The 27,522-nt window shown below is 50.1% G+C and overlaps 1 protein-coding gene across 1 annotated transcript in view; it reads left to right on the forward strand.

Moving 5' to 3' along the window:
- Positions 1 to 4,211: 4,211 nt before the first annotated feature.
- Positions 4,212 to 27,522, forward strand: part of DRC1 (dynein regulatory complex subunit 1) — a gene marked incomplete at its 5' end in the record, with an annotated part of 49,953 nt that continues 26,642 nt past the window's right edge. Inside the window, 7 exons of the mRNA XM_081187131.1 lie at positions 4,212 to 4,393; positions 9,119 to 9,206; positions 18,155 to 18,267; positions 21,757 to 21,940; positions 24,472 to 24,609; positions 25,443 to 25,529; positions 27,042 to 27,164. Coding sequence (XP_081043257.1) covers positions 4,212 to 4,393; positions 9,119 to 9,206; positions 18,155 to 18,267; positions 21,757 to 21,940; positions 24,472 to 24,609; positions 25,443 to 25,529; positions 27,042 to 27,164 — 915 coding nt within the window. The remainder of the gene's footprint in view (positions 4,394 to 9,118; positions 9,207 to 18,154; positions 18,268 to 21,756; positions 21,941 to 24,471; positions 24,610 to 25,442; positions 25,530 to 27,041; positions 27,165 to 27,522) is intronic.

Consider the following 27,522-nt stretch of genomic DNA (forward strand, 5'->3'; position numbering starts at 1 on the left):
GCTGGTAAAATGCAGTCTTGACTCTGCTACCACTCAGTGGATTTGTAACTGGCTGACTGACCGAACCCAAAGGGTGCTCATCGATGGTTCCTCTTCATCCTGGAGAAGAGTGACTAGTGGGGTGCCACAGGGTTCTGTCTTGGGCCCGGTCTTATTTAACATCTTTATCAACGACTTGGATGATGGACTCAAGGGCATCCTGATCAAATTTGCAGATGACACCAAACTGGGAGGGGTGGCTAACACCCCAGAGGACAGGATCACACTTCAAAACGACCTTGACAGATTAGAGAACTGGGCAAAAACAAACAAAATGAATTTTAACAGGGAGAAATGTAAAGTATTGCACTTGGGCAAAAGAAATGAGAGGCACAAATACAAGATGGGTGACACCTGGCTTGAGAGCAGTACATGTGAAAAGGATCTAGGAGTCTTGGTTGACCACAAACTTGACATGAGCCAACAGTGTGACGCGGCAGCTAAAAAAGCCAATGCAATTCTGGGCTGCATCAATAGGAGTATAGCATCTAGATCAAGGGAAGTAATAGTGCCACTGTATTCTGCTCTGGTCAGACCACACCTGGAGTACTGTGTCCAGTTCTGGGCACCACAATTCAAGAAGGACACTGACAAACTGGAACGTGTCCAGAGGAGGGCAACCAAAATGGTCAAAGGCCTGGAAACGATGCCTTATGAGGAACGGCTAAGGGAGCTGGGCATGTTTAGCCTGGAGAAGAGGAGGTTAAGGGGTGATATGATAGCCATGTTCAAATATATAAAAGGATGTCACATAGAGGAGGGAGAAAGGTTGTTTTCTGCTGCTCCAGAGAAGCGGACACGGAGCAATGGATCCAAACTACAAGAAAGAAGATTCCACCTAAACATTAGGAAGAACTTCCTGACAGTAAGAGCTGTTCGACAGTGGAATTTGCTGCCAAGGAGTGTGGTGGAGTCTCCTACTTTGGAGGTCTTTAAGCAGAGGCTTGACAACCATATGTCAGGAGTGCTCTGATGGTGTTTCCTGCTTGGCAGGGGGTTGGACTCGATGGCCCTTGTGGTCTCTTCCAACTCTATGATTCTATGATTCTATGATTCTACCTCTGTGCAAAAGTCAGCAAGGACTTCGCAAATCCACTTCGAAAGCTGCTCTTCCTTCACCCGATCCCCAAGCTTGACTTCGCAATTGCATGCACTGCGCCCCCAGTGCTTCCAAAACATTGCGATGATCGCTGCTAGAAATGAGATAGTTTTGCAGGGGCTGAGCTGCTAACACTGTTCCGCACTCGGTACTGAAACGCACGGGGTGTGACCTTCGAGCAGCCTAACCTACCTCATAGGGTTGTTGTAGGGGCTAAATGAGGGAGGGGGAAAGGTGGGATATAAATAGAAGAAGAAGAAGAAGAAGAAGAAGAAGAAGAAGAAGAAGAAGAAATAATTATGACTAGGCTCTGCCTCTCTCTATATATATACAGTGGTGCCCCGCAAGACGAATGCCTCGCAAGACGGAAAACTCGCTAGACGAAAGGGTTTTCCGTTTTGGAGGTGCTTCGCAAAACGAATTTCCTATGGGCTTGCTTCGCAAGACGAAAATGTCTTGCGAGTTCCTGCTGGGTTTTTTTCCTCCCCCCCCCCTTTTCTAAGCCGCTAAGCCGCTTATCAGCTGATCCGATCAGCAGATAAGCCGCTAAAAGCCGCTAAAAGCTGCTAACAGCGCTAATCCGCTAATCCGTCAATGGGCTTGCTTCGCAAGACGAAAAAACCGCTAGACGAAGAGAATTCTTTTCGTCTTGTGAGGCACCACTGTATAGCGTTTTTAAATTCTATTCATATTTAATGATAGTTAATTTATTATGGTCGGAGACCAGCTTATAAAACACACTTGGGGGTACAGTCACAGAAGGAAAACGAACAATTAAAACAATGTACAACAATAAATTTAAAAACAACGTACAGCAATAAACTACCGCAGGGAGCTGAATCAGAGTCACCCATGGAACCGAGTTTGGGGATTTTCTTCACAAACTAGTTTGAGTTGGGGGATGGTCTGTACACAGAATCTGGCGACCATCCGGCTCATCTTCTGATCTTTGCCTAACAGGAGAAGGTCAAATTTTTGCTTTTCCAGGAGGTCAGTGAGCCTCACCAGCAGGGGATCAACGGTCTCACTCCGTGCCTCTTCATAAAAGGGACATCTAAAGAACAAGTGCTCTGGCCTTCCTATCTCCCCCAATGGACAGGCGCAAAGTCTCTGGGCGTATCAGACTTTTTTAAAGGCTCCTTCCAGGACCGGTGAGGGCAGAGCCGAGCTTCCGGCGAGTATAAGGGCCCTTCTTGCATTTTTAATGTTTTTATTGTCGTGGTTCCCTCCCCCCCCCCCCATGTTTTTAGCTGTTCTTATTTTACGCATAAGCCACCTTGAGTCCTTCTAAGGGGTATAAATAAATTGTTACTATTACTATTTATATTATCATTATTATTTGTTATGTACTGAGTTGAATAGGATCCAAAAGGCAGCAGTCTGGTCCTAGAACAACAGGATTCAGAATGCAGCAGTCTGATTGGTCCTAGAACAATGCAGCAGTCTGATTGGTCCGCAGGAGCCAGCCAATCCAGCTCCAGGTGGAAGTGAACCCGCAACCTGATTGGCCTACAGGTGAATCCCGGAATTAGCCAATCACATGGGGCCCATGGTGTAAATAATGTATATAAAGCAGACATTCTGGGGGAACTTCCATTCCTCCTCACCACTATGAGCTGAATAAAGAGCATGAAATCCACTCTCGACTCCGAGTATATTTCATTATTATTATCAACAACAACTGCTGCAAAGTTGGAAAGGAGACTCTACTCAGATTCCCGGCTGGGTTTTAAATGAGCTGCTCCCGCCTGAGAAAAAGTTGCCATAGAATCATAGAATTGGACAGTTGGAAGGGACCCCAAGGGTCATCCAGACCAACCCCCTGCAATGCTGGCATTAACTGCAGGCTGCCTCATGGAAAACATCTGGTTGGCACCTTCCAGGATCCTGGCAAATGGGGTGGCAGGATGCAGTTAGCTGGCGAGGCAGTGTGGTGTGATGGTTAGAGCGCCAGACTGGGACCTGGGAGTCCTGGGTGCAAATCTCCCCACTCAGCAGCGAAACTTCCTCGGTAACCTTGAGCCCATCACTGCCTCTCAGCCTAACCTACCTCACAGAGCTCCTTAGAACAGGGTTTCCCAAACTTGGGTCTCCAGCTGGTTTTGGACCACAAGCCCCATCATCTCTAATCACTGGTCCTGCTGGATAGGGATGATGGGCTTTGTAGTCTGACCACGGCTGGGAACCCAAGTTAGAAGGCGGGTTGCAAATTTAAGAATCAAATAATAAATAATAAGGGTTGTGGTGAGGATGGAATGGGGAGAGCCGTGCAGACTCCCTTGGCCTCCTTGTAATGGAGCTAAGAAATAATCATCATCATAATTCTATGTGCTTTTAAAATGTGGGGTTTTTAGAGGGAGTTATTGGGTTGCTGTTTTTATTTTATATTTTATATAAAATATAAAAAAATATTTTATTTTATTTTATTTTATGTATAATTTTTTTTAAAATTATTTTATTTCATGTATAATTTTTAATAAAATTATTTCATTTTATATAATTTTTCATAAAAAACATTTTATTTTATATATTTTATAAAACTTTGTTTTCTATAAACTTTTAATGAAATTTTATTTTTAAAAAATATAAAATATTTTTTATGTTTTGTGGATTTATATTTTGATTTTCTGTGACTTCCGAGTATAGGGCGGTATATAAATGCACATCATAATAATAATAATGCAATACACATTTTACCTTAAATAACAATAACAATAATAATAATAATGCCCAATTAAAGTGGGAGGCGCTACATAAATACTCGAGGGTGTGGCGGATTAATTTCCTTTTCCTACGAAGAAGCATCTCCCCTGCAGATATGAATTGCAAGGATCTGTCCCTTTGCAAGAAACTCCTGAAATAAGCGAAATCTGCCCCGCCTCCTCGCAGCCTGCAATGCACCCGGAAGCCGGCGCCGCGCGTCGGTCTGCATTTCTAGCTCTACGTTTCAAGAAGGCAGACGCCTGCACGCACGTGGCGTGGTGACGCCGCCGCCGCGGCGCGGGCTCCCGTTTCCTAGCGACGGCGTTGCCCTGGCGACGGAGGGCGCCGCCGGGCCTGGTGGGGCGCCGGGATGAGCTCGGAGGGCGAAGGCGGCGGCGGGGGCGGCGGGGCGGAGGGGGCGGAGGAGGGCGGCGGCGAGGGCGCGGGGGGAGGCGCGCGCGCCAAGGCGCCCAACCTCGCCTCCGAGGACCCGCAGGAGCGCATCGCCGCCCGGCGCCTCCGCATCGCCGCCCGCCTCGAGGCCAAGAGGAGGTGGGACCAGGCGCCGGATAGAGGACCTCTGGGTGCCCCTTCCGAGGGGGGAGGGACGGGGAGGCATCGTGAGGGGGGTCCGGCTAGAGGACCTCTGGGTGCCCCTTCTGAGGGGAGAGGGACAGGGAGGCATCGGGAGGGGGGTCCGGCTAGAGGACCTCTGGGTGCCCCTTCTGAGGGGAGAGGGACAGGGGGGCATCGTGAGGGGGGTCTGGCTAGAGGACCTCTGGGTGCCCCTTCTGAGGGGAGAGGGACAGGGGGGCATCGTGAGGGGGTCAGACTAGAGGACCTCTGGGTGCCCCTTCTGAGGGGAGAGGGACAGGGAGGCATCGTGAGGGGGGTCCGGCTAGAGGACCTCTGGGTGCCCCTTCTGAGGGGAGAGGGACAGGGAGGCATCGTGAGGGGGGTCTGGCTAGAGGACCTCTGGGTGCCCCTTCTGAGGGGAGAGGGACAGGGGGGCATCGTGAGGGGGTCAGACTAGAGGACCTCTGGGTGCCCCTTCTGAGGGGAGAGGGACAGGGAGGCATCGTGAGGGGGGTCCGGCTAGAGGACCTCTGGGTGCCCCTTCTGAGGGGAGAGGGACAGGGAGGCATCGTGAGGGGGGTCTGGCTAGAGGACCTCTGGGTGCCCCTTCTGAGGGGAGAGGGACAGGGGGGCATCGTGAGGGGGTCAGACTAGAGGACCTCTGGGTGCCCCTTCTGAGGGGAGAGGGACAGGGAGGCATCGTGAGGGGGGTCCGGCTAGAGGACCTCTGGGTGCCCCTTCTGAGGGGAGAGGGACAGGGAGGCATCGTGAGGGGGGTCTGGCTAGAGGACCTCTGGGTGCCCCTTCTGAGGGGAGAGGGACAGGGGGGCATCGTGAGGGGGTCAGACTAGAGGACCTCTGGGTGCCCCTTCTGAGGGGAGAGGGACAGGGAGGCATCGTGAGGGGGGTCCGGCTAGAGGACCTCTGGGTGCCCCTTCTGAGGGGAGAGGGACAGGGAGGCATCGTGAGGGGGGTCCGGCTAGAGGACCTCTGGGTGCCCCTTCTGAGGGGAGGGGGAGGGAAGGGGAGGCATCGTGAGGGGGTCAGACTAGAGGACCTCTGGGTGCCCCTTCTGAGGGGAGAGGGACAGGGGGGCATCGTGAGGGGGGTCTGGCTAGAGGACCTCTGGGTGCCCCTTCTGAGGGGAGAGGGACAGGGGGGCATCGTGAGGGGGTCAGACTAGAGGACCTCTGGGTGCCCCTTCTGAGGGGAGAGGGACAGGGAGGCATCGTGAGGGGGGTCCGGCTAGAGGACCTCTGGGTGCCCCTTCTGAGGGGAGAGGGACAGGGAGGCATCGTGAGGGGGGTCCGGCTAGAGGACCTCTGGGTGCCCCTTCTGAGGGGAGAGGGACAGGGGGGCATCGTGAGGGGGGTCCGGCTAGAGGACCTCTGGGTGCCCCTTCTGAGGGGAGAGGGACAGGGAGGCATCGTGAGGGGGGTCCGGCTAGAGGACCTCTGGGTGCCCCTTCTGAGGGGAGAGGGACAGGGGGGCATCGTGAGGGGGGTCTGGCTAGAGGACCTCTGGGTGCCCCTTCTGAGGGGAGAGGGACAGGGGGGCATCGTGAGGGGGTCAGACTAGAGGACCTCTGGGTGCCCCTTCTGAGGGGAGAGGGACAGGGAGGCATCGTGAGGGGGGTCCGGCTAGAGAACCTCTGGGTGCCCCTTCTGAGGGGAGAGGGACAGGGAGGCATCGTGAGGGGGGTCCGGCTAGAGGACCTCTGGGTGCCCCTTCTGAGGGGAGAGGGACAGGGAGGCATCGTGAGGGGGGTCCGGCTAGAGGACCTCTGGGTGCCCCTTCTGAGGGGAGAGGGACAGGGAGGCATCGGGAGGGGGTCAGACTAGAGGACCTCTGGGGGCCCCATCTGAGGGGAGGGGGAGGGAAGGGGAGGCATCGTGAGGGGGTCAGACTAGAGGACCTCTGGGGGCCCCATCTGAGGGGAGGGGGAGGGAAGGGGAGGCATCGTGAGGGGGTCAGACTAGAGGACCTCTGGGTGCCCCTTCTGAGGGGGAGGGAAGGGGAGGCATCGTGAGGGGGTCAGACTAGAGGACCTCTGGGTGCCCCTTCTGAGGGGGAGGGAAGGGGAGGCATCGTGAGGGGGTCAGACTAGAGGACCTCTGGGTGCCCTTCCTAGGGGTGGGGGAGGCATAACGCTGGCATCGCGAGGGGGGTCGGACTAGAGGACCTCTGGGTGCCCCTTCTGAGGGGGGAGGGAAGGGGAGGCATCGCAAAGGGGTCAGACTAGAGGACCTCTGGGTGCCCCTTCCGAGGGGGGAGGGAAGGGGAGGCATCGCATGTGGGGTCCGGCTAGAGGACCTCTAGGATCCCCTTCCCAGGGAAGGGGAAGGCACAGCGCTGGCATCACAAGGGGGGATCAGACTAGAGGACCTCTGGGTGTGTCTTCCGAGGGGGGAGGGAAGGGGAGGCATCGTGAGGGGGTCAGACTAGAGGACCTCTGGGTGCCCTTCCTAGGGGTGGGGGAGGCATAACGCTGGCATCGCGAGGGGGGTCGGACTAGAGGACCTCTGGGTGCCCCTTCTGAGGGGAGAGGGACAGGGGGGCATCGTGAGGGGGGTCCGGCTAGAGGACCTCTGGGTGCCCCTTCTGAGGGGAGAGGGACAGGGGGGCATCGTGAGGGGGGTCCGGCTAGAGGACCTCTGGGTGCCCCTTCTGAGGGGAGAGGGACAGGGAGGCATCGTGAGGGGGGTCCGGCTAGAGGACCTCTGGGTGCCCCTTCTGAGGGGAGAGGGACAGGGGGGCATCGTGAGGGGGGTCTGGCTAGAGGACCTCTGGGTGCCCCTTCTGAGGGGAGAGGGACAGGGGGGCATCGTGAGGGGGTCAGACTAGAGGACCTCTGGGTGCCCCTTCTGAGGGGAGAGGGACAGGGAGGCATCGTGAGGGGGGTCCGGCTAGAGAACCTCTGGGTGCCCCTTCTGAGGGGAGAGGGACAGGGAGGCATCGTGAGGGGGGTCCGGCTAGAGGACCTCTGGGTGCCCCTTCTGAGGGGAGAGGGACAGGGAGGCATCGTGAGGGGTGTCCGGCTAGAGGACCTCTGGGTGCCCCTTCTGAGGGGAGAGGGACAGGGAGGCATCGGGAGGGGGTCAGACTAGAGGACCTCTGGGGGCCCCATCTGAGGGGAGGGGGAGGGAAGGGGAGGCATCGTGAGGGGGTCAGACTAGAGGACCTCTGGGTGCCCCTTCTGAGGGGGAGGGAAGGGGAGGCATCGTGAGGGGGTCAGACTAGAGGACCTCTGGGTGCCCCTTCTGAGGGGGAGGGAAGGGGAGGCATCGTGAGGGGGTCAGACTAGAGGACCTCTGGGTGCCCTTCCTAGGGGTGGGGGAGGCATAACGCTGGCATCGCGAGGGGGGTCGGACTAGAGGACCTCTGGGTGCCCCTTCCGAGGGGGGAGGGCTGGGGAGGCATCGCAAGGGGGTCGGACTAGAGGACCTCTGGGAGACCCTTCCGAGGGGGGAGGGAAGGGGAGGCATCGCATGTGGGGTCCGGCTAGAGGACCTCTAGGATCCCCTTCCCAGGGAAGGGGAAGGCACAGCGCTGGCATCACAAGGGGGATCAGACTAGAGGACCTCTGGGTGTGTCTTCCGAGGGGGGAGGGAAGGGGAGGCATCGTGAGGGGGTCAGACTAGAGGACCTCTGGGTGCCCTTCCTAGGGTGGGGGAGGCATAACGCTGGCATCGCGAGGGGGGTCAGACTAGAGGACCTCTGGGTGCCCCTTCTGAGGGGGGAGGGAAGGGGAGGCATCGCAAAGGGGTCGGACTAGAGGACCTCTGGGAGACCCTTCCGAGGGGGGAGGGAAGGGGAGGCATCGCATGTGGGGTCCGGCTAGAGGACCTCTAGGATCCCCTTCCCAGGGAAGGGGAAGGCACAGCGCTGGCATCACAAGGGGGATCAGACTAGAGGACCTCTGGGTGTGTCTTCCGAGGGGGGAGGGAAGGGGAGGCATCGTGAGGGGGTCAGACTAGAGGACCTCTGGGTGCCCTTCCTAGGGGTGGGGGAGGCATAACGCTGGCATCGCGAGGGGGGTCGGACTAGAGGACCTCTGGGTGCCCCTTCCGAGGGGGGAGGGAAGGGGAGACATCGTGAGGGGGTCAGACTAGAGGACCTCTGGGTCTACCTTGCGAGGGGGGAAGGAAGGGGAGGCATCACGAGAGGGGTCTGGCCAGAGCACCTCTAGGAACCCCTTCCAAAGGAGGGGGGAAGCACAATGCTGGCATCGCGGGGGGGGGGGTCCAGCTAGAGGACCTCTAGGATCCCCTTCTGTGGGAGGAGGGAAGGGGAGGCATCGTGAGTGGGATCCGGCTAGAGGACCTCTGGGAGACCCATCCAAGGGGAGGGGGGAGGGGAGGGGACGCATTGCGAGGGGGTCTGGCTAGAGGACCTCTGGGAGACCCTTCTGAGGGGAGGTGGAGGTTGTGAATCCTGACGCATCTTGGGTGATCTGCCACCCAGCTCTGAACCTCTCCTCCCACAGCCCAACCCCAGGCGCAGAAATGGTCCCAGCACCCCACTTCTTAAGACCCCCATGTTTCCCACCCACACCCTTTTGGGATCCCCCACCCACCACTTTCCCCCAGAGCTCCCTATCCAGAGTCACTCTGGTTTCAGGTCTGGAGATCCCCAAACGTTAGTCCAGGCACAGGGTGGGTAAACCGAGGATGAACATGCCCCTTTTGGGCTCTTTTCCAGGGAGGCCCTTGGAGAAGATCCAGATGCACATAAGCTGGTGGAAGAGGAGCAGAGTCGGAGCCACAAACAGATAGAGGACAGCAGACAGGTCAGGACTCAGCCAGGGAACCAGGGCGTTTTTGTGTACGATTTCCCCAAATTGCAGTCAATCAGTTCACAGCACAGCGTGACAAAAAGAAACCCAATCCATCGCTATCCATATGAAAGAGAATAATAATAATAATATAATAATAATTTATTATTTATACCAAGCCCATCTGGCTGGGCTTCCCCAGCCACTCTGGGCGGCTTCCAAAAGAATATTAAAATACTATAATACATCAAACATTAAAAGCTTCCCGAAACAGGGCTGCCTTCAGATGTCTTCTAAAAGCCTGGTAGTTGTTGTTCTCTTTGACATCTGGTGGGAGGGTGTTCCACAGGGAAGGCGTCACTACCGAGAAGGCCCTCTGCCTGGTTCCCACTTGGCTTCTCGCAATGAGGGAACTGCCAGAAGGCCCTCGGCGCTGGACCTCAGTGTACGGGCAGAACGATGGGGGTGGAGACGCTCCTTCAGATATACTGGACCAAGGCCATTTAGGGCTTTAAAGGTCAGCACCAACACTTTGAATTGTGCTCGGAAAAGTACTGGGAGCCAGTGTAGGTCTTTCAAGACCGGTGTTATGTGGTCTCGGCGGCCGCTCCCAGTCACCAGTCTAGCTGCCGCGTTCTGGATTAGTTGTAGTTTCGGGTCACCTTCAAAGGTAGCCCCACATAGAGCGCATTGCAGCAAAAAAGACACAGTAAGATAACATTGGTATCAATATACAGTGGTGACTTGGTTCTCAAACTTAGTCTGTTCCAGAAGTCCCAAAACCAAAGTGTTCCAAAACCAAGGTGTGCTTTCCCATAGAAAGTAATGCAAAACAGGTTAATCCGTTCCAGACTTTTAAAAACAACCCCTAAAACAACGATTTAACATGAATTTTACTATCTAACGAGACCATTGAGCCATAAAATGAAAGCAGTAAACCATGTATTGCAGTCACACAATCAATCCGTCAGTAGCTGAACTGGGTTCCACACAGTCACAAAAACAAAACGAAAAGAGCTGCAAAAATAAATAGCAAAAAAGACCTCAGCATAACACTCAAAACACTCAAGCGTAACACTCAAAACGGGGCATGTTCAGCTTCCGGAAAAAGTTTGCAAACTGGAACAGTTTCTTCCGGGTTTGCAGTGTTTGGGTTCCAAGTTGTTTGAGTACCAAGGCGTTTGAGAACCAGGGTACCACTGTATCTTAATTTTTCAGTTACCAGCGAGAGCAAAGTGAAATGCTCCCTGGACTAAGTAGCCTAGCTGGCAGAAGTTAGTAGTAGCTGCAACTCTGGAGAAGGAGGTAGGGCAGGCAAGAATTGGCTGAAAAAACCTCAACTTTCAGGAGAGAACTGAACCTCAAGGTGGAAATTACGGTCACTTCATTCCTATTGCCAAGATACATCTGTATAGCACAGCTTCACAACTGCAGACCCTGCAGGGTCCCCCCCCCCCAGAAGTGGCGCTGTGGGTTAAACCACTGAGCCTAGGACTTGCCGTTCAGAAGGTCGGCGGTTCGAATCCCCCCAACGGGGTGAGCTCCCGTTGCTCGGTCCCAGCCCCTGCCAACCTAGCAGTTCAAAAGCAACAAAAAAGGCTTTTATGGGTATGTTCGTAGCAAAAGGAAGAACAAAGAAACAGTGGGGTCACTCAGAGGAGAAGATGGTGAAATGCAAACAGGGGACACAGAAAGGGCTGAACTCCTCAATGCCTTCTTTGCCTCAGTCTTCTCCGATAAAGAAAACAATGCCCGACCTGAAGAATTTGGAGCAAATGATTCAGCAAAGGAAACACAGCCCAGAATAACTAAGGAGATAGTACAAGAATACTTGGCTAGTTTAGATGTATTCAAGTCTCCAGGGCCAGATGAACTGCATCCAAGAGTATTAAAAGAACTGGCAGATGTGATCTCAGAACCACTGGCAGTCATCTTTGAGAATTCCTGGAGAACAAGCGAAGTCCCGGCAGACTGGAGGAGGGCAAATGTTGTCCCTATTTTCAAAAAGGGGAAAAGAGAGGACCCAAATAATTACCGCCCAGTCAGTCTGACATCAATACCAGGGAAGATTCTGGAGCAGATCATTAAGCAAACAGTCTGTGAGCACCTAGAAAGGAATGCTGTGATCACCAATAGTCAGCATGGATTTCTGAAAAATAAGTCATGTCAGACTAACCTGATCTCGTTTTTTGACAGAATTACAAGCCTGGTAGATGAAGGGATATAGCCTACCTTGATTTCAGCAAGGCATTTGACAAGGTGCCCCATGATATTCTTGTAAAGAAGCTGGTAAAATGCGGTCTTGACTCTGCTACCACTCAGTGGATTTGTAACTGGCTGACTGACCGAACCCAAAGGGTGCTCATCAATGGTTCCTCTTCATCCTGGAGAAGAGTGACTAGTGGGGTGCCACAGGGTTCTGTCTTGGGCCCGGTCTTATTCAACATCTTTATCAACGACTTGGATGATGGACTCAAGGGCATCCTGATCAAATTTGCAGATGACACCAAACTGGGAGGGGTGGCTGACACCCCAGAGGACAGGATCACACTTCAAAACGACCTTGACAGATTAGAGAACTGGGCCAAAACAAACAAGATGAACTTTAACAGGGAGAAATGTAAAGTATTGCACTTGGGCAAAAAAAATTGAGAGGCACAAATACAAGATGGGTGACACCTGGCTTGAGAGCAGTACATGTGAAAAGGATCTAGGAGTCTTGGTTGACCACAAACTTGACATGAGCCAACAGTGTGACACGGCAGCTAAAAAAGCCAATGCAATTCTGGGCTGCATCAATAGGAGTATAGCATCTAGATTGTCCCCGAGAGGGGGCAATGGCAATAAAGATATTATTATTATTATTATTATTATTATTATTATTATTATTATTATTATTATTATTATTATTATCAAGGGAAGTAATAGTGCCACTGTATTCTGCTCTGGTCAGACCTCACCTGGAGTACTGTGTCCAGTTCTGGGCACCACAGTTCAAGAAGGACACTGACAAACTGGAACGTGTCTAGAGGAGGGCAACCAAAATGGTCAAAGGCCTGGAAACGATGCCTTATGAGGAACGGCTAAGGGATCTGGGCATGTTTAGCCTGGAGAAGAGGAGGTTAAGGGGTGATATGATAGCCATGTTCAAATATATAAAAGGATGTCACATAGAGGAGGGAGAAAGGTTGTTTTCTGCTGCTCCAGAGAAGCGGACACGGAGCAATGGATCCAAACTACAAGAAAGAAGATTCCACCTAAACATTAGGAAGAACTTCCTGACAGTAAGAGCTGTTCGACAGTGGAATTTGCTGCCAAGGAGTGTGGTGGAGTCTCCTTCTTTGCAAAGGCTTGACAACCATATGTCAGGAGTGCTCTGATGGTGTTTCCTGCTTGGCAGGGGGTTGGACTCGATGGCCCTTGTGGTCTCTTCCAACTCTATGATTCTATGATTCTACGTCCAAGTGCAAGTAGATAAATAGGTACCGCTCCGGCGGGAAGGTAAACGGTGTTTCTATGCGCTGCTCTGGTTCGCCAGAAGCGGCTTAGTCCTGCTGGCCACATGACCTGGAAGCTGTACGCCAACTCCCTTGGCCAATAAAGCGAGATGAGCGCCGCAACCCCAGAGTCGGCCATGACTGGACCTGACGGTCAGGGGTCCCTTTACCTTTAGCAACATAAATCAGTCTGGTTGGTCAAAAGTGTTCAGTTTCGGTTTCAGTTTCTGTTAATTGGTTCTCGTGAGAAACTTGCAGATTCTAGCTTCACCAATTAACTCCAGCTGGTGGCAATTTACTCTTGGCAGAAAGCCCAGGTCTGCTTGACCTAGAAACTACTCACTCTGATTGGTTAACGAGCAGCACTCAACTCTGTTATCTAGGGATTGCTAGCACAGTTTGATGTGAGGTGTGTTAGGAGTTAGAAGTGCTGTGTATGGTTATGAGAGAGAGAGAGAAAGAAAGAAAGAGAGGATTTATTTTGCTTTTATTTGTATGCAGAAACTCTGCTGGTTTTATTTTCTCCTTTTAATAAATCCTGTAAATAGTTATTCTGAGTCTAGCTGACTAGTCATTACTGCCGCAACTAGCTTCTTCGCTGTGCAGGAAAACTCTGCTACGTTTGGGCTAAAGCCAGTAGGGCTATGCCTGACACTTCTAAGTTCCATGAGGTTATGGGCATTGTGCTGCCAGCCTGAGTTGCGGTGGTGTCAGCATCAACGGCGTTGGTTCCAGTAGTTCCAGAGGTTGTTGTTCTCTGGCTGGTTCCTGACCGTGGTGAGCTGGTGACGCAGTGGACACAAGGACAACAGCTGCAGCGTGTGAGTGCTGGGTGCTGTGGTTCCTGTTCTCTCTCTCGGTGGTCGTGAGTAGCTGGTTCCGGGTTCCAGGGACATCGCTCTCAAGATGGCCTCACAACCAGTTCAGATGGCTTTTGAGCGTCTGAATGACTCCAATTACTTGCTGTGGTCGGAACGCATGCAGGCAGTGCTGCAGAGGGATCGTCTCTGGCAAGTGGTGAGTAAGTTTCCTACGAAGCCTGATGATGAAGACCTCGATAAAGACCAAAGAGCAAGGGCCACAATTGTCTTGGGGCTGGAAGATTCCCAGTTGCCGTATGTGAGGGGAATCAAGACAGCTAGAGGTGTGTGGCAAGCACTTAAAGAACTCCATGTGCGTGAGACAGCGGTTTCCAAGCTGTTCATTCGCAAGGCATTGTACAAGGCAATGTTACAGCCTGGGGTTACAATGCAGGAACACCTACACAGTTTACAGTTAAAGTTTTCTGCGCTACAGGAAAGAGACTGTGCATTAGACCAGCAGGAGAAGGTGGCTATTATTTTGAGTTCTCTCCCGGAAAGCTGGGATAATTTAGTTTTGTCTCTAGAAGGCATACAGGAGCATGATTTATCAGTCAGTTACGTTACTGGGCGTTTGATTGAAGAATGGCAGAAGAGGCAAGAAAGGTCGTTGGCTGCAGAGGCTTCTACAGGTGGGCGGTTTGGAAGGAGTTCTCATGCCGTGCCAGAGGTGGAGCAAAAGCAGCGTACTGGTGAGGAGTCAGCGTTTGCTGTTAGGCGTTGTTTCCGATGTGGGTCTTCAGCGCATCTAAAACGACAATGTCCGGAGTTGGTCAAGTCTCAGTTGCCGGTGCAGGAGCAGAGACGAGATCAGCAGCAGCAGCAGCGTAAAAAGAAATTCTTCAAACAAAAACAGTCGGCTCAGCTGGTGACCGGCGAGGTCAAGAGTGCTGATGAGAAACAAGCGGTCTGGGTGGTCGATTCGGGAGCATCTCGCCACATCGTAAATTCAGATGAATTGTTTGTTTCCAAGAACTCAGCACAGCGCAGCCAGGTGGCTTTAGCAGACGGAAGTACTTCCGAAGTGATTTCGGGGGGTGCAGTTTTTGTTCCTTGTCTTCGAGAATGCCTGCAAAATGTACTTTGTGTGCCTTCATTAAGGAGCAATCTGATGTCTGTAGATTGTTTGCTAAAAGCTGGGTTTAAAGTGTATTTTGAAGGAGACAGTTGCATTATTAAGAAGGCTGGTGAGATTTTAGGCACTGCTAAGTCAGAGGGAGGCTTGTTTTGGCTTAAAGCAGGATCTCAAGTTGCAGCAGTAGTCAGTAAATCTCAGCCTGCAGTGAATAACAAAGCTATACATGACAACTGTGTGCACTTATTGCATAGGAAAATGGGGCATGCTTGCTGGAAAAGTGTACTAAAAATGTCTGAATTGGCTGATGGGGGTAATTTAAAGAGTTGTAACAAGTACCTTGATTGTAATGTCTGTAAAAAGGTTAAAACCCACAGAGTCTCTTACCCCAGAAGTGACAGAGTTAGTGAGTCACCGCTACAGCTGGTTCACATGGACGTAATTGGTCCATTTGCTGTAAGCAGGGGTGGATCGCGTTTTTCACTAACAATTGTGGATGACGCCACGCGTTATTCCTGGGTTTTTCCCATGAAGAATAAGGGTGACGTGTTCACTAAGTTTAAAGGCTGGGTGGCATCTGTGGAAAGATTTCTGTCTGTTAAACTCAAAAGGATTCAGACGGACAGAGGTGGCGAATTTATGTCAAATGCCTTTAAAGATTGGTTACAAAAGCGTGGCATTGGGCATAGAAAAACGAACGTTTTTTCCCCAGAGGAGAATGGCGTTGCAGAGCGAAAAAACAGATCTTTACAGGATATGATGTTTGCCATGCTTGCTGATGCTGATTTGCCCATGTCTTATTGGGGGGAGAGCATGCTCACCGCGTGTTATCTCCAAAATAGGCTCTTCCATCAAACAATAGGTACAACCCCGTACTTTAAATTGTTTCAGAAAAAACCTAAAATTGACCACTTGCATGTGTTTGGATCAAAAGCCTGGGTATTAATTCCGAAGCAAATGAGAAAGAAGGGAGATCCTAAGACCAAACAGTTAGTGTTTGTGGGTTACCAGGAGCTGGGAAAAGGTTTCCGCTTTGCTGAAGGGTCAAATGGCATTGTGATCTCCAGGAATGCCAGTTTTTGTGAACATAGTGGCTGGGAGAGACTACATGCCAATACTGAGGTTTGGTTTGAACCTTCCCAGGAGCTCCATGACTCTGAAGGTAGACACAGAGAATCAGAGTCTGAGGGGGAGGAAAGTTCAGATAAGAGCTCTCAAGAAAGTGGAGTTAGCCAGAGACCAGTTGCTAAGCAACAAAAGAGAGGTCGTAGTTCTGAGGAGGAAAGTGGGTCAGAAGAAAAATTTTCTCCCAGAAGATCTAAAAGACAAAACAAAGGAGTGCCTCCAGTGCGTTTTTCTCCAGATACTGCAAATGTGTTTAGTGTAAGTGCAGAACCCAAGAGTTTTCAGGAGGTGTTAAAGTTACCAAAAGAGGAGGCAGAGCGCTGGAAACAGGCAATGGAGGAAGAGATGTCCTCTCTGAATGAGCACAAGGTCTTTACACCAGTAGCAGCGCCTGAGGGGGCAAAGATTGTAGGCTGCAGGTGGGTGTACAAACTTAAACCTCTGGTGACAGGAGAGTACAAATACAAAGCTCGTTTAGTTGCTCAAGGATACTCTCAGAGGCCTGGAAAAGATTATGACGAGACTTTTTCCCCTACTGCTAAGGGGGACAGTGTAAGGCTGATTCTAACGCTTGGAGCAAAGAGAAAACTCCTGTTAAACCATTTTGATATCCAGACTGCATATTTACATGCATCAATATCAGAAGACCTGTATCTAGCTGAACCGCCTGGTTATGAGACAGGTTCCAATAGAGTGTTGAAATTAAACAAAGCTCTATATGGTCTCAAACAGGCTGCAAGATCTTGGAACAAATGTTTCCATGAGGCCTTAGTGTCATTTGGCTTCAAGCAGAGTACAGCTGACAATTGTGTTTATGTACGTGGTACAGGCAGTGATCAAGAGTTTTGTCTGATTTATGTAGATGATGTATTGTACGCCTGTAAAACAGATAAACAAACTAAAAGGTTTGCCAAGCAATTGTCCAGTAAGTTCAAAGTGAAAGACTTAGGCCCGGTTAGGACATATCTAGGGTTGGAAGTGTGCTGGGCCCAAGATGGCAGCTGCCTAATTAGTCAGCAGAACAAAGTTAAACAACTACTGACTACATACAGGATGCAGGATTGCAAAGGGGCAGCGGTGCCTATGGATCCAGGTTTCATAAAAACACTTCACATAGATGAGAGTCCTGAATTTGAACACCCTGATGTATATCACTCTGTAATTGGAAGTTTATTGTATCTAGCACAGTGGTCCAGACCTGATATTAGCTATGCAGTAGGCATATTAAGTAGATTGGTCTCAAAACCCACACTAAATGCCTGGAAAGGGGTAAAACAAGTTCTGAGGTATCTCAAACAGACAATTGGCTATATGTTACAATTAAATTCTTCAGAGGATGAAATGTTGAGTTGCTTCTGTGATAGTGACTGGGGAAATTTGCCAGATAGAAAATCTGTCACAGGACTAGTCATAATGGTCGGTGGAGCTTTAATCAGCTGGCGGTCACGCAAGCAAGACGTTGTGAGTGTGTCATCAACGGAATCAGAGTATGCCGCATTGAGTGAATTGTGCAACGAGGTGATTTATTTCAAGCATTTGATGGCAGATTTAAATGTAAATTGTGGAGAACCGGTACAAGTTTACATTGATAATCAAGCTTGTATAACCTTAAGTAAAACAGAGGGTTTCAAATCGCGTTCCAAACATATCTCTGTAAAATACCAAAATGTACGTTGCTGTGTACAAGACAATGTAATCACCTGTACTTATGTGTCAAGTGAAGAAAATGTAGCAGATGTGTTAACTAAACCATTGGCAAAGATAAAGAACAAGCGTATGTGCAAGGGTTTAGGTTTGCTGGAAAAATAATCTCCTACATAGGTGTATTTGGAGTTAATTGTTCAGCAGAATCTGTGAGGGGGTGTTCAGTTTCGGTTTCAGTTTCTGTTAATTGGTTCTCGTGAGAAACTTGCAGATTCTAGCTTCACCAATTAACTCCAGCTGGTGGCAATTTACTCTTGGCAGAAAGCCCAGGTCTGCTTGACCTAGAAACTACTCACTCTGATTGGTTAACGAGCAGCACTCAACTCTGTTATCTAGGGATTGCTAGCACAGTTTGATGTGAGGTGTGTTAGGAGTTAGAAGTGCTGTGTATGGTTATGAGAGAGAGAGAGAAAGAAAGAAAGAGAGGATTTATTTTGCTTTTATTTGTATGCAGAAACTCTGCTGGTTTTATTTTCTCCTTTTAATAAATCCTGTAAATAGTTATTCTGAGTCTAGCTGACTAGTCATTACTGCCGCAACTAGCTTCTTCGCTGTGCAGGAAAACTCTGCTACGTTTGGGCTAAAGCCAGTAGGGCTATGCCTGACACTTCAAAGTTCCATGAAAAAGATACCACCTCAATCATTTCATGTCTCCGTTAGCTTAGAATGACCCGCTTATGATATGTTCTCTTCTCTGCTCAGAGGTTGACTAAGCTACTGATCGATGGCACACAGCTAGTGACAAACATCCAGGTGGCAGCTGATTCTCGAGAGACTCACCGGAGAGCAGAGGAAGAGGAGCTGAACCGGCAAAGGTAAGCGCTGGGCTGGGGCATCCTCTTTAACTGGGGGATATGTGGGAAAGGGGACGCGGGTGGTGCTGTGGGTTAAACCACAGAGCCTAGGACTTGCCGATCAGAAGGTCGGCGGTTCAAATCCCCGCGACGGGGTGAGCTCCCGTTGCTCGGTCCCTGCTCCTGCCGACCTAGCAGTTCGAAAGCACGCCAGTGCAAGTAGATAAGTAGGTACCACTCCGGCGGGAAGGTAAACGGTGTTTCCGTGTGCTGCTCTGGTTCGCCAGAAGCAGCTTAGTCATGCTGGCCACATGACCCGGAAGCTGTACACCGGCTCCCTCGGCCAGTAAAGGGAGATGAGCACCGCAACCCCAGAGTTGGTTACGACTGGACCTAATGGTCAGGGGTCCCTTTACCTTTTTATCTGGGAAAGAGGCAGGAGAGATCGGAGCCAGCCAGCGGTTCCCTTGGGAACTCAGCGCGATCTTCACTTTGACCAAGGGGTCAGAAAAGACGTCCACTCCCAGGTTCAACATTCTGATTCAGGCTTGAGAGAACTGCAGGTTCCAGTGTCCGGAACGTGGACCTGATAAACTGCTTTGCACTAAATCAGAATGTTGGCCCATACATTATTATTTTTAACCAGTTTTATAGCCTGCCCTTCCTGCAAGGAGCTCGGAATCTGTACCCATCCTTTTATATATATATATATATATACACACACACACACACACACAGTGGTACCTCGGGATGTGAACGGGATCCGTTCCAGAGCCCCGTTCACATCCTGAATAGAATGTAAGACGCGACTGCGCATCTGCATGTGTGTGGGTTGCGTTTCGCCGTTTCTGCACATGTGTGTGACGTCATTTCGACCGTCTGCGCATGTGCGAGCGGCGAAACCCAGAAGTAACACGCTCTGTTACTTCCGGGTCGCCGCGGAGCGCAACCCGAAAATACTTATTCTGAAGCATATTTATCCCGACGTATGACTGTATATATGTGTGTGTGTACACACACACACATTTTTATTAGTTTTTTAACATACCATTTCCAACAATCATATAACATAACTTCTTATCTTATTCAATATTTTAGATTTCCGTCAACACCTCTGATGATTTTCCGTTCTTTATCACGTATTCCACATTTCTTTATTTCTCTATTACTCTTAATTATCGTTAACTAATAATTCTCCTCATAGTCTTTCTTGCAATATTTCAGATAGTCCTCCTTACAGAACTTCTTGCAGTCCTACTAGCGTAATCTGTTCATTACAATTGCTTTTCAAATCAATTTCATCCGCCATTCTTCTTTCGTCGGTAGTTCTTCTTGCTTCCATTTTTGTGCCAGCAGAATCTGTACCCATCCTTGCAGCAGTCCTATGACGCGTGTTAGGCTGGGCTCTGCGACTGGCAGCCATGCTCCACCCCTGCTGTCTGGAAACCTCCTTAAACTGGAGGTGCTGAGAACTGAAGCCAGGAGGGGAATTTGATTGCAAGGTGTGCGCTGTGTTCTTCAGGTGCGGCCCCTCCTTGTTTTAAGTACACTGGCATCAAGGTATAGTGGAGCCAAACAGTCCGAAGGGAGCTCAGAGTTCATTTTGTCCCTGCCCATGATTCACAGCCCACACTGGGTGCCCCCCCCCCCGGCCTCAGCTTAAATGCTTATAGCAAAGGACCACCCATCATTTTCCTAAGGAGTCCCATCTATTGGCAAAGAGCTTGTGAAACCAGGGAGGTCTTCCTCACATGAATCAACACCCCCTTTCCTGTCATATGGACTTGTGGGTGTGGGCCTTGAGCTTTGAAGCAGCAGAAAACAAATTTTCCCTTCAGAGATGGAAATATGAGCAGTTTTATATATATATTTATTCCATTTTTTTATCGATTTTCTAAAAAATTTTAAACAAACAAACATAAATCTCAACTGTATTTAAACCAATTTTAGTAACGTTGTTAAGTGACTTCCTCAAATCCCCCTAGTTGAATTTCAGTGTATATCATTTTAACAGTTTTCCAAGACCAATTTTCTCATAAAATTAACTTAATCACTTAACACCTTTCTTTCTTTCTATTTTAACTTTAAACATATTAATCTCTGACATTACATATTTAAATCCTAAGCCTATCTGGTATTTGTAAGCTTTTTAAATTAAATTATCTTAACATATTTAACTAAATTTGAATTTCCTCCATTCCTCCTGGTACTCCTCCTCCTTCTGGTTGCGGACTCTTCCAGTCAGGTCGGCTAGCTCCGAAAAGTCCATCATTTTCATCTGCTATTCCTCCACTGTAGGGACTTCTTGTGTTTTCCAATTCTTAGCTATCAATTCTTGCTGCAGTTGTGGCATACAAAAAAACAGTTTGACATCTTTCTTGGGCAATTCCAAACCTGTTATTCCAAGAAGAAAGGCCCCTGGTTTCTCAATAAATGTATATTTCAACATTTTATTCAATTCATGAAATATGAGCAATTATAAACCTGGGGTTGATAGAACATTGTATGGCAGCAAGCACCCTTTCCCTCTAGCTTATTCCCACTTTGGCTGAGTTTTCTGAAGGCTGGTTCTCGTTTGGAGGAGGCCTCCACTTCTGTGACTGCACTACCCTCAATAGTTCAGATGTGCTCCCGCAGTTTGGCTGAGATTCCTTCATTGCAGGGAATTAGACTGGATGACCCTCAAGGTCCCTTCCAACTCTGCGATTCTGTGATTGGCTTAAGACTCTTATGCTGAATTGGAGGTGAGGGGGAAAGCATTACAAAAACGAGATAGCAGTTAATTGAGAGGGGTGGGTGTTGTGCCACACCCCTTTTGGGGGAGGGGCTTGCCACTTACACTGAACTTCAAAATGTCCAAAGAGCCAATGGACTACTGGGGATCAGGCCTACAGATGCACCTGATCTTCAGGAAAGTGTCTGTTTGGAACTGATTGGTGCTTGAGTCAAAAAGAAAGACCAAGGAGGGGAGAGGGCAGAGGTCTTGTGCCAGCAAATGACTAAGATCAGGGGTCCCCAAACTAAGACCCACAGGCTGGATAAGACCCAAGGGACTCGTTTATCCGGCCCGCAGCGACCCCCGCCACCCGCTCTTACTGGCGCTGCACGGCTGCCCACTTTTGGGTCAGAGGAGCACCGGAAATAGCTTGTGCGCATGCGCATGTGTTAATTTCACATGCACATGCGTTATTTCTGGTGCACATCCAGGGCAGAGAAGGCCCATGCACAAGCTATTTCCAGTGCTCCTCCAACCCAGAAGTGCGCCGGAAATAGCGTGTGTGCACGCGTATAGGCATGCGCTCCCCTGCCCTCCGGCCCGCCACGCAATCGGCACGGGAGACACCGGCCCGAGGTACGGTAAACTTGCTGACCCCTGATTAAGATCATTGATCTGCTGTGACTCACAGCAGCCTGCAATAGCGTTATAGATTTTCAGCCTCCGATCAGAACTGACGAGGGCTGCTCGCAAACTCACCTTGAAGGGAACTCTCTCCATCTGGCTCTTTGCAGGGTGGAGAAGCTGGAGAATGAATCCAAGGCCAACCAAGACAAATTTAACGAGATCACTTCCAAGTGGGGAGCTACCAAGGAAAAGATCATCCCCCAGGAGCTCTGGGAAGGGCTCAATGCGCAGCAGATGCTGTGCGCACAGCTGATTGAAGAAAAGAACAAGCTCATCAGTGAGCTGCAACAGGTGGGGTTGCGCACCAGTGGGGGGGGGGAGTGCGTGGGGACAGGTCACGGGAAGTGTGGCTGCAGAAGGGTTGCTGCAGGGGCTAACCAAAAAGTGTTTTGCCTTTAGAGAAAGGGGGAGATGCTAGCAGTCAACAAATAGGGCAAAGTATCTCGTGCAAAAGAGCGTTTCAATGTATGTATCTTTCTGCTAGTGATGGGCAAACCTGCCTCGGATCGATTTGGAATTTGTAGCAATGAGAAACGTCCTCAGGAACCATATGAACTGACCCGGACCCTGAGATCATCCTCTGAGTCCCTTTCTTCGTGTGCCTCCTCCACGAGAGGACTGGAGGGTGGCAACACGAAAAGGGGCCTTTTCTGCAGTGTCTCCCCATTGCTGGAATGCTCCCCCTAGGGAGAATCATCTTGCACCTTTGTTACGTATTTTTAGGTGCCAGGCGAGAACTTGGCTCTACAGTGGTACCTCTAGATACGAACGCGATCCGTTCCGGAGCCCCGTTCGCATCTAGAAGCAAACATAGCTAGCGACGGCACGTCTGCACAGGCACGTCGCTTTTTGCTGCTTTTGCGCATACGCATGACGTCATTTTGAGTGTCTGCGCATGAGCAAGCGGTGAAACCCAGAAGTAACACGCTCCGTTACTTCCGGGTTGCCATGGAGCGCAACTCGAACACACTCAACTCAAAGCACATTTCACCCGAGGTATGATTGTATAACCAGGCCTTTGGGCTTTAACCATTTACAGATAAATCTCACCTTATGTGAGGGTTGCGTTCCTGGCTATTGCTCTACCTCTCTTTTAAATCAGAACCAGTGAAGGGGGTGAAGGTCCTGTGTGAGTGCCTGGAGGCAGTTGGAGGATGGATGGCGGCTAACAGATTGAGGTTGAATCCTGACAAGACAGAAGTACTGTTTTGGGGGGACAGGGGGCGGGCGGGTGTGGAAGACTCCCTGGTCCTGAATGGGGTAACTGTGCCTCTGAAGGATCAGGTACGCAGCCTGGGAGTCATTTTGGACTCGCAGCTGTCCATGGAGGCACAGGTTAATTCTGTGTCCAGGGCAGCTGTCGACCAACTCCATCTGGTATGCAGGTTGAGACCCTCCCTGTCCGCAGACTGTCTCCCCAGAGTGGTGCATGCTCTAGTTATCTCCTGCTTGGACTACTGCAATGCACTGTATGTGGGGCTACCTTTGAGGGTGACCCGGAAACTGCAATTAATCCAGAATGTGGCAGCTAGACTGGTGACTGGGAGCGGCCGCCAAGACCATATAACACTGGTCTTGAAAGACCTACGTTGGCTCCCAGTACATTTCCGAGCACAATTCAAAGTGTTGATGCTGACCTTTAAAGCCCTAAACGGCCTCGGTCCAGTATACCTGAAGGAGCGTCTCCACCCCCATCATTCAGCCCGGACGCTGAGGTCCAGCGCCGAGGGCCTTCTGGCAGTTCCCTCATTGCCAGACGTGAGGTTACAGGGAAGCAGACAGAGGGCCTTCTGAGTAGTGGCGCCCGCCCTGTGCAGCGCCCTCCCTTCAGATGTGAAGGAAATAAGCAGCTATCTTCTCTTTAAAAGACATCTGAAGGCAGCCCTGTTTAGGGAAGTTTTTAATATTTAATGCTGTATTGTTTTAACACTCGATTGGGAGCCGCCCAGAGTGGCTGGGGAAACTCAGCCAGATGGGCGGGGTATAAATAAATAAATAAATAAATAAATAAATAAATAAATAAATAAATAATTGCTCATGACTGCTAGAAGGGCCCTGCGTGACTATTCCTACCTGTCCGATCCTGGGTCTGAGGAGGTCTTCCTCCACCTACCCCACATCTTGCTTACTGGGCTATGGGAAGGGTTCCAGGGGCCTCAGACCCTGCAGTCGCTGCCCCAGAGGCCTCATGTAACCTCCCCAGAGGCTGTTAAACAAGTCTTTAAAAGCTCTCCGTGAGTCCCACCCCCTTGCTTTCCCTTTACAGTGGTGCCCCGCAAGACGAATGCCTCGCAAGACGGAAAACTCGCTAGACGAAAGAGTTTTCCGTTTTGGAGGTGCTTCACAAAACAAATTTCCTATGGGCTTGCTTCACAAGACGACAATGTCTTGCGAGTTCCTGCTGGTTTTTTTCCCTTCCCCCCCTTTTCTAAGCCGCTAAGCCGCTTATTAGCTGATCCGATCAGCAGATAAGCCGCTAAAAGCTGCTAATAGCGCTAATCCGCTAATCCTTCAATGGGCTTGCTTCGCAAGACGAAAAAACCGCTAGACGAAGAGAATCACAGAACGGATTCTTTTCGTCTTGCAAGGAACCACTGTATTTCCTTTATTTAATTACCCGCAATCTATATAACGCTGCAGTTGTGTGCGCAAAATCAGCATAAGAGGAGTTATCAGTCACAAACCGCCCTGTGAGCTTAGGATGAAGGGCAGTATACACATTTAGAAAATGAAATCCACCTGCCTTCGTAGTGTGAAGATGAAAGGGTGGAATCCAAAAGTCAGGCCTGAATCTGGCCTCCCTGTCTGTTTGTGCCCTCCAGGAGCTGAAAAGCAAAGATGACCAGTACGTGAAGGATCTCAGGAAGCAGTCAGAAGACATTAACCTGCTGCTGGAGCGGATGGAGGAGCAGATCAGAAACCTCATAAAAAACTACCGCCGAGAGCTCCTGCAGATTGAGGTACCGGTCTCTCCTCCCTGAAGCTTCTCACCAGCAGAAGGCGATTCTTTCTTGCTTGTGTATATGCAGCAAAAAAAAGACGGTCAAACTAAGATGAAAGCAGCATTGGGCATCAGCAAGCAAATGTATTTAAATTCTGTTTATCTTCGTTTATTTTATGTATTTTTCCTTCATGTTTCCAAGGCAGCTAGCAAAAAATACATCAGAATTAGACTGACAATATGAAATAAAACAATTTAAAAAATGCAGAGCTGAGGATCCTCTTCTTGCTTTCGGCACTGCCTTTGAAAATCCTAGTAATGAAACAGTTGCAGACTTTGCTCAATGAATTTGTTTCACAAAATGCAATAGCAAGAAACACATCCAAAGAGATAGTGGCTTTGGAGTCCCAAACCTAAGCTGTTGTGATCAGACTATTAGTCTATAAGCCAGGGAGATACTGTGATTTGACATACCCAAGTCTCACAGGGTAGGAGAACGTGGGCGGGCGGGTGTTAAATGAATGGATCTGGGGAAAGAAATCAAAATTCAGTGACTCCAAACTCTGAGAAGTAATGAAGGCGATCTGGAGTCTTCTTAGAAGGTCCCTAATTTATCCTCCTCCCCTACTCAGGAGTACTCATTTGCTACTTTAGGGCTGAATATGAGCTCTTCAGAGTCTGTAATTTTGTCGTGATTCCTGCACTTTCCGGGGTTGGACTAGATGAGCTTTGGGTGTCCCAGCTTTTCAGCTTTGTGATTCTGAGTCCTGGCTCTCACGGGACTCTGCTGACTTCCCTTCCGCACACAGATTGGGGGCTTCTCAAGCCACATTTCTCTCTTTTCCCCCCTAGAAAGCCTTTGAATTAGAGCGCCGTGAACTCCTCACGAGCAACAAGAAGAAATGGGAACAGGCCATGCAGTTGCTCAACCGCCAAGAGGTAAGGAAGCAGGGGGCACGTGCCTGCGGGAAAGGCAGAGAAACAGCCCCCTCCCAGGAAGGAGAAGAAGGAAAAGTCTAAGATGGTAGTCCCTATCGGAACACGCCTGGGGGACACACACAGCCCCTGGATTGAGACAAACCTATCCAGGCGTCTTCCTTGTGAAGCGCAGCCCGGGACGTTCATAAATCTTCAGTCTCAATGCACACCAGCGACACATATCTGAACATATGTAAACACTCTATCAGCAGAGTATAGCAGAAACGATGTGGAGCTTAGGTGTGGCATTCTAAGTAATTTATTAAGCAATATATATACGGGAAGGGACGCGGGTGGCGCTGTGGGTTAAACCACGGAGCCTAGGACTTGCCGATCAGAAGGTCGGCGGTTCGAATCCCTGTGACGGGGTGAGCTCCCGTTGCTCGGTCCCTGCTCCTGCCAACCTAGCAGTTTGAAAGCACGTCAAAGTGCAAGTAGATAAATAGGCACCGCTCCAGTGGGAAGGTAAACAGTGTTTCCGTACTCTGCTCTGGTTCGCCAGAAGCGGCTTAGTCTTGCTGGCCACATGACCTGGAAGCTGTATGCCAGCTCCCTCGGCCAATAAAGCGAGATGAGCGCCGCAACCCCAGAGTCGTCCACGACTGGACCTAATGGTCAGGGGTCCCTTTACGTATATATACAGGAAGGTAAACGGCGTTTCCATGCGCTGCTTTGGTTCACCCGAAACGGCTTCGTCATTGTAGAGCAGGAAGGTGGCCACCTGTCTTGGATGCATTAGCTGAGATTCCTGCGTTGCAGGGAGTTGGATTAGATGACCATTGGGTCCCTTCCCGCTCTATGATTCTATAATATGCTTCCTTATTTTGTTTTCTTTGGTGGGGTAGAGGGCTGGTTGAGATGGATAACATGAGACCGCAACCAAATCTCTCCCTTAGTTTGAGTTCAGGGTAGATGTCACCATCTGCATTGTGAGCATGCTTTGTGACCATCTGTGGTGAAAAGCAGTCTATAAATATTAGAATCATCGAGCCGGAAGGGACCCTGAGGGTCATCTAGTCCAACCCCCTGAAATGCAGGAATCTCAGCTGATGCATCCAGGACAGGTGGCCATCCGACCTCTGCTCACAAACCTCCAAGGAAGGAGAAATATATCAGAAGGTGACCACAAGCTTTGCTGGGCTCGGAGATGAGCTTCAGAGTATCCTCTTAGCAAAGCCAGAGGGACGTGTGCTTAAGAGTCGCCCCCTCGGAAACCGGGAGTGTGGGGCAAAAGCCCACCTTCTCATGGGCCTTGACCCAATCTCTTCAAAGTATCAAATGCAGGGAGAAGCAGCCCCTTCGTTTTGCAGGGGTATGCTTTGATGGTCTACTCAGAGGAGTTTGGGAGTTGTTTAGCGATTCCGAGGCAAAGAGCTGGCTTCGTTTCCAAGCCAGGGCAGCGGAAATGGGGGCCAGTTCCCCTGCCTCTTAACTGGGACTTTGGCCATCCGCTCTCTCTGCCTTTCGCTCTAGCTGGATTTCATGATGGCCCGCCTGAAGAAGGTGGAGGAATATGAGCGCGAGCTGAACCAGCTGCGGGTGCAAGACGCCGAGGAGTACAACGTGATCAAGATCAAGTTGGAGCATGACGTGCAGGTACGGAGCGAGAATAGACCCCCCATTGGGTGCCAGTATTGTGGGGACCCTGCGAGCCCTTTCTCTGAGGCACGGTGGGATGGCAGCTGAGTCACTTCTGCAGCAATTCCTTCATGGACTCATTTCATTTGGGGCATCCGCAGGAGCTTAAATGGCAGATTTCAGGGATAATAATGATAATAATAATTTATTTATTATCTAGCTGAGTTTCCCTAGCCACTCTGGGCGGCTCACAATCAAATGTTAAAAACAATACAGCATTAAATATTAAAAACTTCCCTGAACAGGGCTGCCTTCAGATGTCTTTTAAAGATAAGATAGCTGCTTATTTCCTTCACATCTGAAGGGAGGGCGTTTC

The sequence above is a fragment of the Podarcis bocagei genome (assembly GCF_964188305.1).
Source record: "Podarcis bocagei genome assembly, chromosome: 3".
NCBI lineage: Eukaryota > Metazoa > Chordata > Lepidosauria > Squamata > Lacertidae > Podarcis > Podarcis bocagei.